The 16,758-nt window shown below is 50.5% G+C and overlaps 2 protein-coding genes across 2 annotated transcripts; one reads left to right on the top strand and one right to left on the bottom strand.

Moving 5' to 3' along the window:
- Positions 1 to 642: 642 nt before the first annotated feature.
- Positions 643 to 2,411, bottom strand: MAA_08444 (acriflavine sensitivity control protein acr-2; the record flags this gene model as incomplete). The annotated part of the gene is made up of 3 exons (XM_007826442.2): positions 643 to 1,345; positions 1,405 to 1,879; positions 1,949 to 2,411. 3 exons carry the CDS (start codon positions 2,409 to 2,411, stop codon positions 643 to 645), a joined length of 1,641 nt encoding a protein of 546 aa, XP_007824633.2.
- A 9,196-nt stretch (positions 2,412 to 11,607) lies between these two features.
- On the top strand, positions 11,608 to 12,593 carry MAA_08443 (zinc finger domain-containing protein-type/integrase, DNA-binding protein; the record flags this gene model as incomplete). The annotated part of the gene is made up of 2 exons (XM_007826441.2): positions 11,608 to 11,764; positions 11,833 to 12,593. 2 exons carry the CDS (start codon positions 11,608 to 11,610, stop codon positions 12,591 to 12,593), a joined length of 918 nt encoding a protein of 305 aa, XP_007824632.2.
- Positions 12,594 to 16,758: the final 4,165 nt, after the last annotated feature.

Genomic DNA, 16,758 nt, shown 5'->3' with positions numbered 1-16,758 from the left:
AACGTCCGTTCTGGATAAACGCAAGCGATCGCCAGAATTGAGGGACTTGATGTTTCCGCGCGGTAAGTGTTCGGACAGTCCTAATGCAGTCTACACGATTTTCGGCATATGGCGGAGGAGAACTTGGGCCCAAAATCGTCGATAACTTGTTTGAGCATGCAATAGTCCCCGGCAGTACCAAAGGATCCTCGAAGGCAGTTGGATATTGTATCCAACACTTCAATAAGACCCCCGACGAAGAATTCCGCTTTCCGGACAAGATATTTTGTAGGAGAAGCCAAAACGGCATCAGGCCATCTTCGCCCTCTGCGTCATCGTCCAGGATGCTTAAGCGGTCGAGGCAACACACTTGTTGCGAGCTTGGTAACATGCGGTCTGAGATTATCTGATCCATGGTAATGCCCCAGATGTCTTGGAAATTCTTTGATCTTTGCTTTATCCAACAGCAAAAGAATCGACATGGAGATGTGGCCGGCCAAGTCCTGCGGATGCGATGACTCAGTCAGCGGCCGCCTCGAAACAGGGCGGGGCTGACTGACCTCTGCTTATAATAAGAAAATATACTATGTTTCACCCATGAGGATGCCATGATTTCCATAGAATCTCAACCCCGTTTTTGGCCAATATAGCATTGCAGTTCTCTCATACCATAAGGAAGTTCATTTGTGGGTCCTTTAAAGTCTGAACCCAGCTCTTGGTCCCTTGACCTTTGTTGTCCAGGTCCCAAATGACTTGCAATGTCTCCATAGCGGTGTATATAAAACCCCAGGGGCAGGATCTCACAAGCCGCTGCAATCTGTCCATGACCCATTCCCTCCTAGCGCGACCGCCAGCCTCGGCCCCTGCAATAAAAGTCGGCCAAGTCGTAGCCTTGAAATTGGGATCATTGTCGGGAATGCTAGACAGATGCTTAAATATGTCCCGGCTCAGAGCCTCCGCCACTTGACCGTGATCGTTCATTTGGCTCATCGATGGAATCGCCTGCAAAATATATAGACATGCTGCAAGGCGGTGAGCTGACCCTGCATGGATTCTGCTTTGAATTGGTGCATCCTGTAGATAAGACATATTCCGAACATCGTTGGCCCATCCATTGATGTCAAAGGCTTGAGCTTCCTGGATGAGGACTAGACCTGCTGCCCTGACGTCTTCTTCGGGAGCGACGTCGGGAGAGACGTTGGATAACTGGGAGGCCGAATGTAGAATGGTGAGAATTTCAGGAGGACAGCAGAGGTAGCTGTTGGCTGCTGCTCTTTGGAGTATGAAAGGAATCTGAGATGGCTGGAAGTAGGATTGGGTGTCAAACGAGGCCGCAGGCATGAATGCAGAAGCCAGGATGAAGTAGCTTTTCAATCGTCAGTCGCACAAATCGAAACGGCAGCGCGCTTTTCCCCCCCAACTTACATAAAGCAATCCGACAGCATGTAGTCTCGCAAGGCAGTGTCTGCCACACTATCAGGTTGTAACAAGGACATGATTCTCCCAGCCCCCTCAAGGTGAGCTTTCCAGCCATGTTTCCCCGACTCAATCAACTCGACGTTGATGAAGAAGAGAGCGGCAGCAAGCACAACATCACCCCCAGTCGTTTTGATGTTTTCCACCGCACCACGCATCAAGGTCAACGCCTTGGATTTGGCGACCAGCGCGTCCTGAAGTGCGCGACGCGATGCTTGTTCAATGCCCGCAGTAACACCGTCGTCCACACCCTTCGGGTGATTTGCCAGCGGAGCACGAACCAAGTTCGACATGTGTGCCGCCGATGCAGCGACTATAATGTGCTGCAGGAGTGGGTGAGCCCTAGTCAATGGAAGCAAGCCACGGAACGGGTTGCGTTCCGGAACGTCTTGAGATACAAGATCTTTACAGACTCGATTCGTAACTTTCCGGATGGGATGAATTAGCCAGCCGGACCATCATCAACGAGAGATGTAGACATGTCCAAACTTACAATATGACAGGTAATACCGATGATCATATTGCATATCCTGATACAGAGGATCTGCCAACGCCCACGGACTGGTAACAGCACTCTCTGGCGATGGTGATCTTAAAACCAGTTTCACATCACCCTGATATTCTGACATGGACATATCCACCGGAGTTCCCGCGTCACTACACAAAGCAGGAGGTGAGCTGCTCGGCGTAAGGAAATCCAAATCAGCCTTCCTTCCGGCCACTCTTGTTGCTCGAGCCGCCGTCCTTGCAGCTGCGTCTACAGGAGCACTCGACGTCCTCCCAGCAAGCTTGCCGCGGCTAGCGACGGCGCCTGTCCAGCGGAACAGTTTCCCATATCCAAGACATTCCTTTCCAGCGGCAGTACATTTGTTGCAGTGTGGGTATGACTGGTCACACCGGAGCCGTTGTCGCCGACAGTTGTGGCAGGGCTTAGTCGGCGGGTTGGTCGAGTCCATGGCTGCGAGTAGCCCTGGAGGTTTGCTGTATCTGGTAATCCCAAGTCGATTGAGCCTGTCGGCCCATCTGTGCAGCATGCATATCGATTCGAAGGACGGAAAGCCTTCTCTTTGCCTTTTGCGTTTCACGGCTAAATGTGTCTGGGCGGCTTTTTGCGACCGAGCTTGAATGAGGTAATGACTCTGGGCCATTGAGGTATTCTGGAAGTTTGGCGCTAGACTGAAATAGGCAGCCAAGGCGCACTTTTCTTTTTTAGCTTTGATTGGTTGTGCGAACAGGTTGATTTCTCTTACTACGTCGAGCATAAAGACGGCGGTGCGTGTTCTTTTTTCTTTTTTCGTTTTTTCTCTCACATTTCAGCTATAATTCTAGTTACTGGAATGTTAATTTAAGCTCAAGCGCACCTCGCCCTAGTGAAGACAACCTTCGTCTTTATAATAACCAACTCGATGACCCTCAGAAAGTCACCATACTTGGAGAATTCAGGACTCCTTTCTCCAACAATTCAACTCCTTTACAGCAAAGTCCCGCCCCATTGTTCATCTCTCAACTTTCAGGGATATTCAATATCTAGGTCGTTGATGGTTACACCAGCCCTGAAGGCCCAGCCGATTAGCCCACGAACCTAGCAAAACATGTCTACCATTCGACAGGAACTTCCAAAGTATTCATGCTCTACTACATTTCTACAGTTTGATTTGGCATGTGGGTCGCCATGGCTCCAGCTCATCCCATTGACGGTGTAACAATATAAAGGACGTACGTCCCACAGTAAGAATGCTTAGAAACATGGGTCTTGCCCAGGATGATGATGTCCAGAAATACATTATATCAATCTGACCAAACGCCCTGTCCAGGACCACAAATTTCGCGGCCAAGTGCTCGATATGTCACTTGTCAGTGTTGTTTGATTCTTCGAATCTGATCTGATGGGTCCTGTATCCCACCCATCGCACACGAGCGACAGAGGTCTGTGAATGCCGGGACTCTATTTCACGGCATTTGAGGGCCGCTCAAGGCAATATTGAGGGGATCCTCACCTCATGCGGTCAACCTATCGCGCACTCAACCAAGGCACCATTCCGCTTGGCAAGATCCGGGGCGGATGCGCCCTGCGGAGTAAATCTCCCGATTCTCCATTCAAAATGCGACAGTGTCTAAACTCTAGCTCGAAGCTTGAAAAGCAAATCCGTCTCCCAAGATTTGCTCGTTCCTTGAACTTCGGTGTCACTGAGAGCAGTAGTAGCTCTTTCAAGCATTGTCAGTGGCCACATTCGTTGTGAGACAACAGTCTCAGAGTTTCCAAACCTCGCCCGCCCCAAACTCCGAGTCATTTGCAAATGGCAAGCACCAACAGCAGCACCATGACAGATCGCCTTGAGAATGCCCCTGCAGGAAATGCTCCAAAGGGCATCATCCAGACGCCATCAAAAAGGGTGGCGTCTCAACCAAGCTTTTTTTGTTGCATATTTGGTCTCCGGTTGGTTTAGCCCAAGAAGTCAGCTTTCCCCCCCAACTTTGATATATCTGTGCGTCTCCGGAGCGCGGCTGCAAGCGCACAAGCACTTTTGCTTCACCCATTCACCAATCGCCTTGTCCCTCCAATAAGACGCATGGCCTTGCCATGTCAAGCCCGTACTAGCCAGCGGGACCGAAATGACATGCACGACGCCACTGTTGCCCGCGCTTTCAAGACGACTCTTGACTCATAGGGCATGTGGCGCGGCATCCATCCATACATACATATGTATGTATCTTGCAGCAGCTGGACGACTGCCATGTGATATTTCGGGCCTGCGCCCAAAAGTCATTTTGAGGACCCCGGCTGCGTCTGCATCTGCGTCTGCTGCAGGGCTCCTAATGCGGTCAATCCCGCGGTGCTGTGGGTGCCGAATCCTGGTCTGGACCAGCAGCATATTCTTTGACGGGCGCTTCGTTCCGTATCGAATCATTCATGGTTCATGACGCACAAACAGATTTGCTGGAGTGGAGTGAACATGGGGTGCAATGTGTTTGCCAGTGGGGGAGCAAAAAGCAACGTCGTAAGCTGGGTGTTATGTTGCCTTGAGATGCGATCGTATTGGTTATTGTTGTTCTCCTTGTTGCCCCAGATCAGCTATAGGAGATGGTGGACTTTATTTTATATGTCGCCCCCTCCGAAGGAACATCAACCCAACCGATGCAAGTCTCCTGGTGGTGGCATCTTCGCACAGGACGCGCCTGTTCTTATTTGCCAAGCCTTACCCCCTTGAGGCTATTTAACAGGCTGCTGACCAGGCTGATCATGAGAATTGCCTTCACAGACTCCGGAAAGTCCCCTAATAAAACTCAGTGGTCGCTTGGATTCGGAGAAAACGACCGTGTGAGTGTGGGTAGCGACGTATTTAATCCAGGAAGCAGGCAGACGTGAAAAATGAAATTTGATCGAAGGTTCATTTGCTATTGTCACAGTCATACCATTCTGGACACCCGATTTCACCGATGTCCCTCTACTATTTAATATTCCACAAGGCACTACGTAAGAGAAGTCAACTCTGAATTGCCAATATCGAGCGGTGGTGTAATTGGCGCGTGCACCAGCCAATGACTGCCCAAGGGATCGTGAAGGCAAGTTCGAAATCGAGATGGGGTGCCAACATCAACAGCATGTCTCCTTTCGAGTGACGGCAGTATTTACTATGCTGGTCGAATAGCGATATTATGTGTAAATGAGGAGATTGACATGGAAGCTGCCCTCTCCGGTATGAATTTTGGGGTGTGATTCAGTCGGATGGTTGTCAGCGGCGGCAGAACTGAAGCATGCCATTATATGCGATCTCAGGTTACGAAGGAGCTGAGTTGGCGTCTGGGGTGCTTTGAGGAGACAGGATGCATAGATATCTCCCCGAAGAATTTACCGCACTAGCCTGTTGTCGAACCGAGCTGCCGGTTGAAGATCCCAGAATACGCGTTTGCCTTGCTGCGCGGAGTAGAGATATAAGATTTTCACCGCGGGTCGGCAAAGGAGATGCAGTATTTAACATATCGATGCTGATACGGCAACTTGTTCTTCCGTACAAAAATGTTTGGCAGAATGTCTCGCCGTCGCCTGTGTTTGCGGGGTTGGGACAGAGGACGGGTTCCGGCAGTTTGTGTAAACTGACGATGATGTTGCACCACGGTCCGCGGGGCTCCAACAACTGTCAAGCCAGGAGGATCACCACGGATCACTGCAGGGTCGATCGCGAGGTCACATTCTGCCGCAGGTTGGGCGCCGAATTGGGATGTTGTATTGTTTGTGGCAGCTGCAGCACCCAAAAGTCCCGCTCGCTGAACCGGTCAGTCTCGCAACCGTATACATGGGCGAATAGCTGTAGAATGACAAAATAGGTGTGGGAGACTGCCAAACTTCGATAACTAACACTTACGCGGCGAACTACAACTTGCTACCAGGGAAGAGGCGACAAGACTCCTAAATAGATGGTGTCTTGCGGGTCAAACCACTGTATACACAACATACACAACATAATTTAACGGCCGTAGAATCTTCGGCGTAGTAATTCTCTGGCATCGACTGTGCGACGTCGCAAATTGCTCATGGATGCCATCCAGATTGGGAAGACACCATCAGCCCGTAGAATTGCACGTAATACTATAGCTGTCCTTTGCAATACGTATCAGGCGATGCACTTCTTAAATCCCCTGTGCTGCGGAGTTTTCAGGAACGATCTGACCAGCACGTTCGGAGTCGTGAAGAGTAGTCGGAGACTTCTACCACAATTAATAACACTTTTAAGCGCTAGCAGGGGCATCACCGCTGCATGGCTGGTCGTGTCTAGCTCTCCACCTCTCGCGTGGGTTGGCATGGTAGATCCTTGCCCAGATCATGACTGGAAGCGAGACGGAATGATGCACAGCCTCTCGTCATCACTTCAAGCCTGTTTGTGCCGTGCATAAAGGCCGCCGATATGGTATCTGTTTCCTTCTCCTCGGCTCCCAGGGCCGGACCAAACAGTTTAACCGAACGAGCTAGTGCTGGCATCTGATTGTGGTCCTGTCCGCGATGGGTGACATACCCGAACAGGCGTCATTGGGCGACTGGCTCTGCCATGGCAGCAGCCTTTCTGGATGCCGCAAAGTCAGATTCTCGAGTGCCTGGCATTTCTACGAGTCAGCACGAGGGTCATGGCCAAGACGCAGCTTTAATTGCCTTTGATGGGGGGGATGAGGTTCGATCAGCTTTGCGACCCGAGTGGCTCATAAGGAATCTACCATTCCCCAAAGGCAATTAGCAAACCATATTCTTGGTGCATTGGGATATTCAAGTGGCTCAATGCATGTATGCCCGGGATTCGCACCGGAATAAACAGCTTACTTGGTTGGCTGAGAAACATTCCCCAGCAAAAGTGCTACGCTTGGCGTCGAGTTGGCCTTGTGCCCTACAGCAACAGGCCAAGAGAATCGCTTTGTAATGCTTGAACAACTCGAGCAGAGTGAGAAATCTTGGGGATCAAGTAGCAGTTCTTTGCTTCGGAAACGGACCCCATTCCCAAAAGTCCTTTTGCTTTCTGGAACTTTAGCAAGTCTAGCGGGAGTTTGGTTGGTGCTTGTCATGGGTGCCCCCCAGGAATGATCCCAGCAGGCGCAGAACCGCACAGGCCCTGGGGGTCGTATAGTGAGCAATGGTTGGTTCCCAAGTTATCTGGGGAGGCCATCTTGAGCAGGTTCCATCGCATGATGCCGACCAAATGTTGGTGTCGACTCGGCCAAATGTACTGTATGAATGTTATTCAATGCGTAGCTTGGGTTACATCTCGAGTTTCCTGAAATAATGCGAGACAAGTGGCAACGTTGAAGACAAGGTAGATTGCAGGCAGTCCTCCCTACCTGGGTAGTTGCCAGTTGCCACGCTTCCAACAAAGAAACAAACCAAAACGAAGACGAGATGCAGGAGAAGTAATGCAAGAGATGCAAGTGGAGCTGAACTGTCCAGAGGCTGCTGCTTCGCCGCCTGCGACACCGAACTTCCCTGCTGGGTCTTTGATGGTCGCGCTTTCCCGGTCGGCTGGATTGTACCATGTATTGCCTGCGTCGGCCTGCCAGGCACCAACATTGATGGTTGAATGTATTTGATCGATATGTGCTCGAGCTGCCAAACCTGTGCCCCGTTTCAGCTTTGCATCGTAAATACCATTTCTCATCCCAATGCAAAGCCACAACTGCGACCAGCAATACTACATACCAAGTACGTACCTTATTACATACCTGGGTACCTCCCAAGGCAGGTTATTATTATGCCTGGTTTCAACAAACAATGCGCCGTTCAGCAGGTTGGGCGGGCCAAGGAGGTGAGAAACCCCTCCCCGGACCGTCGAGATGGCTGTGTTATGCCACGCACAAAGCCAATAGTTCTCTAAGACAATCAACTAGCTTTACCCCATATGGAGTTCAGGGGATATTAAAATTGAACTTTACCCTGATGCTGAACCAGGAATACATGCATTGGACTCTGTGTCCTCTGTTTCAGTCGCCACGACCTTCATGACTACTACGGTAGTACTGCCTAGGTCGGCCCATATCCTCCCCCGGTATCTAATATCGATCAACGAACCATGTCTTGTCTAATACTGAGCAGGTAGACATAGTACTTTAGCGACGAAGGCTCAACTATCTGACATATGTTTCCAGTGCACACGACAAAGTGTCATGCATGCTCTAGCTATACCGAAACATGGTCAGGATTATCATTTGTGTCGAAATGAAGCTCCAGACAACAGTTGCTATATTATATGTACCCCTAAGTTCTAACCCTCTGCGGTTCAAATTCTGGAAGTCACCCCGGCATCACACTCCACCTTTGAAGGATGGAATCACAAGGGCATCCACCAATCGCGATGCCGTTCTCTCACTAATGCCAACCCAATCCATCAGGTAGTACTGACCGATGACCGTCATCCCGCTCACCCAGCGGAACAGAGGCCCGGAACAACCAGCACACGAGCCTTGCTACGTAGTATGGTGGAATTCAGACCTGTTGGCGCCAAAGTTCCCCGAAGAGCGAAGCTTATACCAGTCCAGTTACCCCCTGTCATCATACTGAACAACTAACATATGGTTTGTACAAGCTCATCGCGACGATATCAGCCAGAGAACTAGTCTAGCCACTCGCGCGGAAAGGCCCGGCGTCTTTTTTTTTTATTCATTATCCCGCCGTGGCAGATTTAAGGTGCGGAATTGATATCGGCAGATGGCTGGCGCTGAAAGAGCACAGACCTGCGGATCTCTATGTTCTAATTTGGGGAAGACCAACATCGCTACCACATTTAGGGTTTTTAATCGAGGGCACGATCAGGTGCCCGAGAAACCAACCCACAGTTCGTCTCTTGTTGGTTTCGCAAGGTATTCACAGAGATGTGAATATTTGCCAGTATACACTGGGTCTGATGATGCTTGTACACAGTGTGGTGCGATTATCGGGCACTCCCTACAGGACTGGACCCCATCCTCCTGACTCGGAGCGGATCACCAGTGTCTGTATGGATGTATGGCAAAGAGGTGACAGAACAAACCGAGAGTATTCGATAAAACAAGTCATTGCCCGTCCAGTACTACCTTCAAGGAATACCTCTTGCTCGGGGAGAAGCCCTTAGGCGTGGCCATTTCAGATGGGCCTGATTCACGCCCAATGTTGCGGGAACTTCCACCACACAAAATCCATTGGGAACCTTTCCTGACTGTCGACACTTTCAGTTTATGCCGCCGCAGATCCGGCAGAATGCCTTTTGCATGCTGGATGTGAGATTTTCTCCCCTGCTCCGTAGTTCAACGGTAGTTGATGCGGCGAATGGGCAACATGGAGAGTCAGGGAAGTTGCCTATTCCTTGTCAAGTTGCTGATCCTTCCGGTCCAGTTCAGCCTTTGCACCAACTAAGTCTCGCGTATTAACTAAGGCATATGAGAAAGTATCAGTAGGCGTTGAGTATCGTTATTTTAAGACGCACTTACAGGACAGCATTACGTGCTATGGGGTCTTAATTTACATGACCACCCTGGCTACGACTTTGTCCTAATACATAAATTAGCCGGCAACCTTGGTGCAGGGGGGTCATCCACACAATAGCTGGGGCCTCGTAATCTACGATGTTGTTTGCTTCAAGCTTTTGGTTGCAGGAACACAAATTAGAAGGGCTACTGACAGATTCCTAGACATTAGGCATGACGACGAGTCAGTCCGATGAACTGTGACTGCGTCAGAAACTTAAAAGTCTGGAAGACAATTGAGCTAGCTTTAGCGCAGCATCCTAGAATGGCAATTCTCAGCACGCCTGGAATTGCAGCGTCAAGAGGAAGACTTCTGACAGCCAGTGGCGTCAGTATTAACCGATGGGGGGTGATATGATGCGGCTGCACCAGTATGCACCACAACAAGTACTCCGAACTTGGTGCTGATTTGGGGGCGACGGGGTACTACATTTGACCCTTGCTTCTCAAGTCTGGGCTCCGGAATTGCTGTTGTGGAACCAGCGCCAACCCTCGAGCTCGGGAACATATTGAAGACCAGCAGTACTTGAGGGTGCGTCTGGCCTGAAGTGGCAGAAACCAGGGGGCGTTCTGGGGACACAGGGTTGAGTTTGTCAAACTATCGCCGTAGCAGGTTATGAGAATAACGAAGCTTTTGCTGCGGAAGCGTCTGCTTCTTCCGTAGGGCGGGCCATGGCATCGCTCTGCAGGCGTCGTGGTGGCGGGAGAAACAAGGTCACATACATAGGAAGACGGTACTTGAAATGGCGTGACGGCTGGGCAAGTTGCAGACTGCGCATGCAATGGCAATGGTTCGTCTCTCAAGGTCGAAACCGAACCCCGGCGAGCAGCCAGACGTATCGAAATGCAAAGGCATAATGACCAAGACGATGAAGGTTTTTGATGTTTCCGGATACTTTCTCCGCCGACGAAATTTTCTCTCCGCGAGATGACGTGCCGCCTGCTTGGTGCCCGACTGATGAAGCTTGACCTCCAGGTCTTGCCTCATACTGGCCGCAGCTTGGCGAGAATCCGAAACACTCCCGCAATCCGATGATGGTTCTCTTCAATGCATCGCATAGCCAAAATACAGAACGAAACAAACCAAACGCAACTCGCAACACTGCTCAAGTGCCACCAGCATGGCTAGCCAGCAAACCATGCCCGGCATAAGATCAGCTTGACCATCCGGTCGCACAGGGCCTTGATCCACGACCCCTATGGTGGTAGATCGTCTCGAGTTCCTCCAGCCCACGCATTAACCCTATCCACCTTGACCGTTTGACCATCAACGGACCCCAGTGACATTCACTGGAGCCTCTACAGTTGCCACCAACTGCGATCCCAATCCGCGGCAAAGAGGAGCGGCGCCAGAGACCCTTGTGACGCGCCCAGGCATGGTTGCCACCCCCCCTCCTCACCCTCACCCCCTCCTCCATCTAGCCGGCCCGTGGTGTCTGGTTTACTATTCGCCCCCCCTCCCCCCGTGACAACCACGCCTCCAGGTTGCTTGGTCTAACGAGCCTGGGACTCTATCAGTGTTGCGAACCTGTGATAGGCACAATGGCTTGTTACTCCGGCCTTCTCATCCAGTTTCTGGTCGCCTCACCACCCCACCTCCTGAGCCTCTTCCTAAAGATGAATGTCACGGACTTTTTCGTCCCAGGTTTCCCTTCAGGTTCTGGGCAACTCGTTTAGCTAGAATTGACCCACCGCCAATTTGTGACAGATATGCTTGCAGTTGAAGACCCCAGTGATCCGGGATCGCTTAGTGGCATGTCCCCCCAGATCTGATTTACATTACTTCCGATTCATCAGGTTGGTGGTGTACATACATATGAATTTGGTCTTGTGCGGGATTAGGACAGACTTACTTATACCAGGTTAATCCCCATCCAGCCGTATCGTCGGAACCGCCGTCTGAACAACCTACTCGCCAACATTCGCATTGAGCTTTCTCTTACAGACCAACAAGCCATCAAAAAGCAGTCTTTCCGTCTCAGTCTATTTGCTCTACTCAGACACAACCTTCTCGTTCTTTTCCACGCAATTGAGGACAAGATATTCAACGGCGTGCCCCCGCCGCTTCACACAAGCCCTCCATTAAACCACAACATCGTGACATTACCAGTCATCGTCTTGTGTGAAATGGCTATACACTCAATAGCACGTCACCATTCCTTGCTACAAACTGAAATGTACCGCTATGCGCCTCAGCCACCACCATCACCGCCAATGGAGGAAACCAAATGCTCGTTGCCCTCTATTTCGAAACTCTTGGGGATTGCTGATGCCGGATCCCCGACCAGTATTGCATCCCCAGACTCTACCTCCGAGTCACCTCTCACTGAAGGTACGAATGAGCTTGAAGATACAACTATGAAACTGTAACACATCAAACCGAGAGACTAACATGATCAGACCGAGCAGTTCCTCGACGACAAGAGACTCCATTTTCCAACCACGAAAGCTGCATAAACTCGAGCTACGCGCAGCATCTTTCTCAGTCAAAGGGCTTTCCGCCCACTCCTCCCCTAGGCTCCGATGCCTCTTTTGATAATCATAGCTCCCCGATCACCAAACCGCAAAGGCATTTCTCCATTGGAACCTTCTCCGGGGGTAAATACCTGGAAGCAACGCCACCCCCGATGGAGAGCGACGCGCGACGATTTTCACTGCCGCAGCAATCGGTAACTGGGACCCAAGGGCATCCTCAGCACGCCATTTCTCAACAGAATCTGCCCCTGGGGGCATTCCACAGCCTGTCAACAGTCGGGGGCTACTATCACTCAGCACTCCCATCCGGTGCCGCTCCGCATCCCCAAATTTCGAACCTCTACTACCAACAACCACTGCCACAAACGTTCCCGCCCATGACGCTTCCTATCGCATATACTCCGTCATCTGGCAGCAACCCTTGGCAGCATCACCACTACCTCAACCCCGTCCACGGCATGTCCTACACGCAGAGTCAAGATCGATATATCTGCCCCACGTGCAGCAAGGCATTCAGCCGTCCTAGCAGCCTCCGTATACACAGTCACTCTCACACAGGGGAGAAGCCGTTTAAATGTCCCCACGCGGGCTGTGGCAAGGCCTTCAGTGTCCGCAGCAACATGAAACGACATGAACGTGGCTGTCACAGTTTCAATATCAACTCGGGTCGACAACCGTCGAGGTAGTCGTGATCATGTTGCATTGTCCTCCATTGTAATGTTCTGGCCTCACGGCACTGGTGTTTCGGAATTTAGCGGCAATATCTACATAGGGGTTATGATACAAACGGACTTTTTGGGTGTTTTGCACAAGTTGCGCGGGATGGACTTGTAGGTAGGGGCGCGAGAATCACAGGATGGTTTTGGAACGGCGAGGCGTTTTACAGGTCAGACATGGAATGGGATTTCAAGCTTGGAAGTGGTGGACCGTATACGACGAAGGTGTACATGAATAGACTTTTTGAAAATTATGCATTTTGCCCTACTTGTTTGATTTTCTTGCCACGATATCTCGCGGGTTATGCACCATGTATAACGTCTGCTTCCAAATGTGTCGCCTAGATATGTATGCACTTGATAAGAATTTAGTGCTGTGGCAATGTAGAATTTTCCACGGCGAAATGACATCAACAGAATATGGCAGTCATTTCCGAGATTCTATTATAGGATCTACGGCTGCGTTATTGACGACCCTGGCTATAATGCTGTTCCTGCTTCTTAATACACAAGGAACTCTCATCTTGTGTGCACGACTAAGCAAGATTCAGCTCGGTGCCTGCCTTTAATCTGCTTGGCTCGTGTCGAAACAGGTTAAGCGGCAGCTTAAGTAGAGCCAAAATATTTCATTGGTCACATAGTCGGTGTAGTTAAAGCCGGTTGAAGATTAGTTGGCCGACAAGACATCGGCGCGTAAAAAGACTGTGCTGCAAAATAAACTAGATTGGGCGGGGATGGGGGGCCCCTAGAGAAGCTCCAAAATTGATATTGTATGTCTATGTAAGTAGGTGAAGAGAAGTCGGAGCGAGGAGGGGGCCGCAAGGACGGAAACAAATTATTGAGACGAAAATCCCGGACGGCTTTTCCGGGCGTGAACCTGGAACCCTGCTCGTTGGGACGCTCGGGGGGAAGATGAATGCTTTGTGCGCCCGCTGTCGATCACTGAATTCCGGCCAAGCGGATGTGCTTTCAATGGCGCCGGGGAGATGGAGGTCACAGCAGAGTGGTAGGGTTCGGCATGAAATACTAGAGGCGGAAAGGGAGCTGCGATCAGATCGCCTTGGAACCCCAGACTCTGGTGCTTCACGGCGCTGGCTCCGAGAGGCGCATCGATTGGCTTCCGAGGTAGCAGTGCCCGAGGCGAGTCAACTAGAATGCTGCACTAGTACGGAGTACTCTGTACGAGTTTTGCATACAATGCAGAAAGTGCACGTAGCGTCAAGGGCGGGAAGGCTTGGCTTGTTACGTGGGCAAATGGCCTATTAACGGCTATGGTGGTCCGCCATCGTCATCTGCGTTTTTTAGCGTGCCTTGTGGCTGAGAGGCTCATCGATCCGAGGCAGCCGGGATGTGAAGAAGATTCGCTCATCACACTCGACATGATACTGTCAATCTGATGATATCCGCCGTGGCGGGCAGCCCAGCTCTGAAGGCGCACAGGGAACAGCAGCCACAGGTGGCTATTGTATTTTCGGCCGGGTCGTGAGTCAGGGACCTGGACGGCGATCTCACCCACGCTGCTGGGAATGTCAATTGATGGTTCCCACCCACTTCCCATTTGAGTGTTATGGGGGTCAACTGGGTCTGAAAACCAGGCGTTCATCTTGTGGTTGGGCCGAAGCTCTGGGTGTCTGGTCTGTACTGAGAAGTGCATGGGGCAACATAAAGAGCTTCAAGGCCGGTGAGGGCTTGGCAATGGGAAAATTTGTCGTCGTATTCTCACAAAACCAGAAGTCTGCAAACCTTCCAGAATAATTCCAAGAGCCCACTGGGAGAAGATTTGGCTTAATTAGGGCCATGACTTTTGCCAAGTGGATGTCCGCAATGTGCCAGGGGGTCGTGGTACTAATGATTATATTAGTACTATGTCTTTTAGTCTTCTCTACTCGTCGTGCGCCGTACGAAGTGGCAATTTGTGAGTGGCCTAGGTCCTGTTCTCTTGGCTGTGGACCTGTAGTACAAGGCCAGCGCCTCGTTTTTTGGGGGGGCGGGGGCGGCTCGAAGTCCAGATGCCATTAATTGATGGCCACCGCCGGTAAAAAATCCAAATTCGGGAATCCCTCGGCCGGAGCATGCCGTCAAACTACATCTCAGTCGTTGTGAAACCCGACGTTGCATGGCCCGCCGTTGAAGTGGAGGCGAAAGCCCAACATGGACGGAGCGTAGTAGTATCGACATCTGCATAGTGAAGAGTCTTCAGTTTTTCGCTAATCTGAAATGCTAGCCTTCTCTCTGCAACCGTCGTATGTATAATTCTAAGTCTGTTTTAAGCTCGGCAGTCCCTTATGACGTGTTCTGCACCATTTGGATAAGAGCTTCTTGGTGGGGGTTGCTTTTCTGTTGCAAGTTGTGTTACACAACTAGCCCCCAACCAACCGGCACAGTGACGTGGCCAGAATCAAGCAAAGCCATGCAGTCCGTTCAGTGCACACTGACAAATAGGGCAGCATGCATATCGCGATGTGCCGTGGCTAGTCGCTGCATGTTAGCCGGGTTGATCGTGGCAACATCAAGTGTCTTCTCGGCACTTGGCTGTAAAACTGCGTAAATACAACGGCAATGGAGATAACAGCAGAAACAGCCATTGACACACCTTGTTTCCAAGGGGGCAAGAAGATATGCTTGGCGTTCTAGAAACAAACTACCCCCAACTCTAGGGGTCCATCAATGACAAATTTCTCTGCTCTTCCTCTTCTGGAATTGCCCTGTTTAACCTTGTTCGATGGGTCGAGACCTCGGTAAATGTGGTTGGTGGCGAGGATTCTTTTGAGGGGCAGGTTTCATCTTCTGCCGATATCAATGCTGTTATCGAAGATCATAGCGGTGTATCATTTAGCTTCAGATCCGTCCTTGGCAGCGTTTCATCCCCAAATCTAAACCTGGAGTCAGCAACATGATCAAATATGTCGAACCGCTGGAGCTCGATCTGGATGTGGCCCAGGGAGGGCATGAGAACCGTGTAAATCCTGGATGGCGATCAGTATCTATGTACCTAAGGGAATCGTATGTCCCAACTCTGATACGTCATACGTCGCGAGGCCATTAGAAGTGGGCGAAATGCAAACATTTGTTTAGGACGCATGACTTTCCCCATGTTAGAGACTAAAATTTCTGCCGACTTTCGTGGACTAAACAGTCGTGTGATATTTGGAATTTTTCGACAGATTCATCCGGTGTTTTTTTCTTTGTGTGTGTGTGTGTGAGAGAGAGAGAGAGAGAGAGAACGTTCATGCAAATCGCAGTAGGCTCCCCGGATTATGGACTTCCGTCATACAGCGCATCCCAGGAGGCACGCACTATTTCCCACGTTTCATTGCGTATTGTTTGAGCTTGTTCCATCCTCTTGCTGCTGAATTATAAAATTTGTAACAGCACTCAGAAAATCTTCCAAATATTGTGTCTCAGACACATGTCTCGGATACTACTGGATGCAGCTGTCAACTTTCAGTTTGTCTCTCAGCCAGTGCTACCCCGTATTGGCAGTAATGCTGCAGGGCCAATCACATTGTTGAAGGTATATCATATGATACAAGGAACTGAGAGTGGAGTTTCTCTTTAACGGTACAGATTGTGTGCTACGACTTCAAGGTTAGTTAAAACGAAATGCTGTGTTCCCACGTCTTACAACCCGTGGAGAAAGACCTTAAGGCTCCAGTTTCGCAACACGTCTGTCGAAAGCTTAGAGGGAAGGACGTCTTCCTGAATACTCCGTATAGTCTGAGTTTATGGGCAAAAAAATGCGGAAGCCTGTCAGCGAAATAGTAGAACGACGCCTGAAGAATTGACAGCTCATATCATCTACACACCAAATGTTCGTTGCTTGTCCTTCTAGCTGTTCTATTCTTTTGTGTGTGTGTGTGTGTGTGTAGCATTCGACGTGGCGGGAGCTTCCGACATGCGTACCAGCGCCGTAATGTACATGCAAGGCACTCCGCGTTACACAGCCGTGCACATACATAATGATCAAGCATTCGCCCACAAAACTGTGAGATAAGGTGCATTCGTAGCGGCAAGAGGCACGAGCAAATGAGCTTCAAAGTCGTCAACCGAGGAACTCTTCGCGCGCTTGTGATCAGGGCAAGATGGTGGTGGTCCGTTCCTCCTCCCCTCAAAGAGGCACTAACACGCACTGGAG

The sequence above is a fragment of the Metarhizium robertsii genome, assembly GCF_000187425.2.
Source record: "Metarhizium robertsii ARSEF 23 chromosome Unknown MAA_Scf_2, whole genome shotgun sequence".
NCBI classification, from domain to species: domain Eukaryota; kingdom Fungi; phylum Ascomycota; class Sordariomycetes; order Hypocreales; family Clavicipitaceae; genus Metarhizium; species Metarhizium robertsii.
Note: the sequence above shows the minus strand (reverse complement) of the source record. Positions and strands in the feature narration are given on the sequence as shown.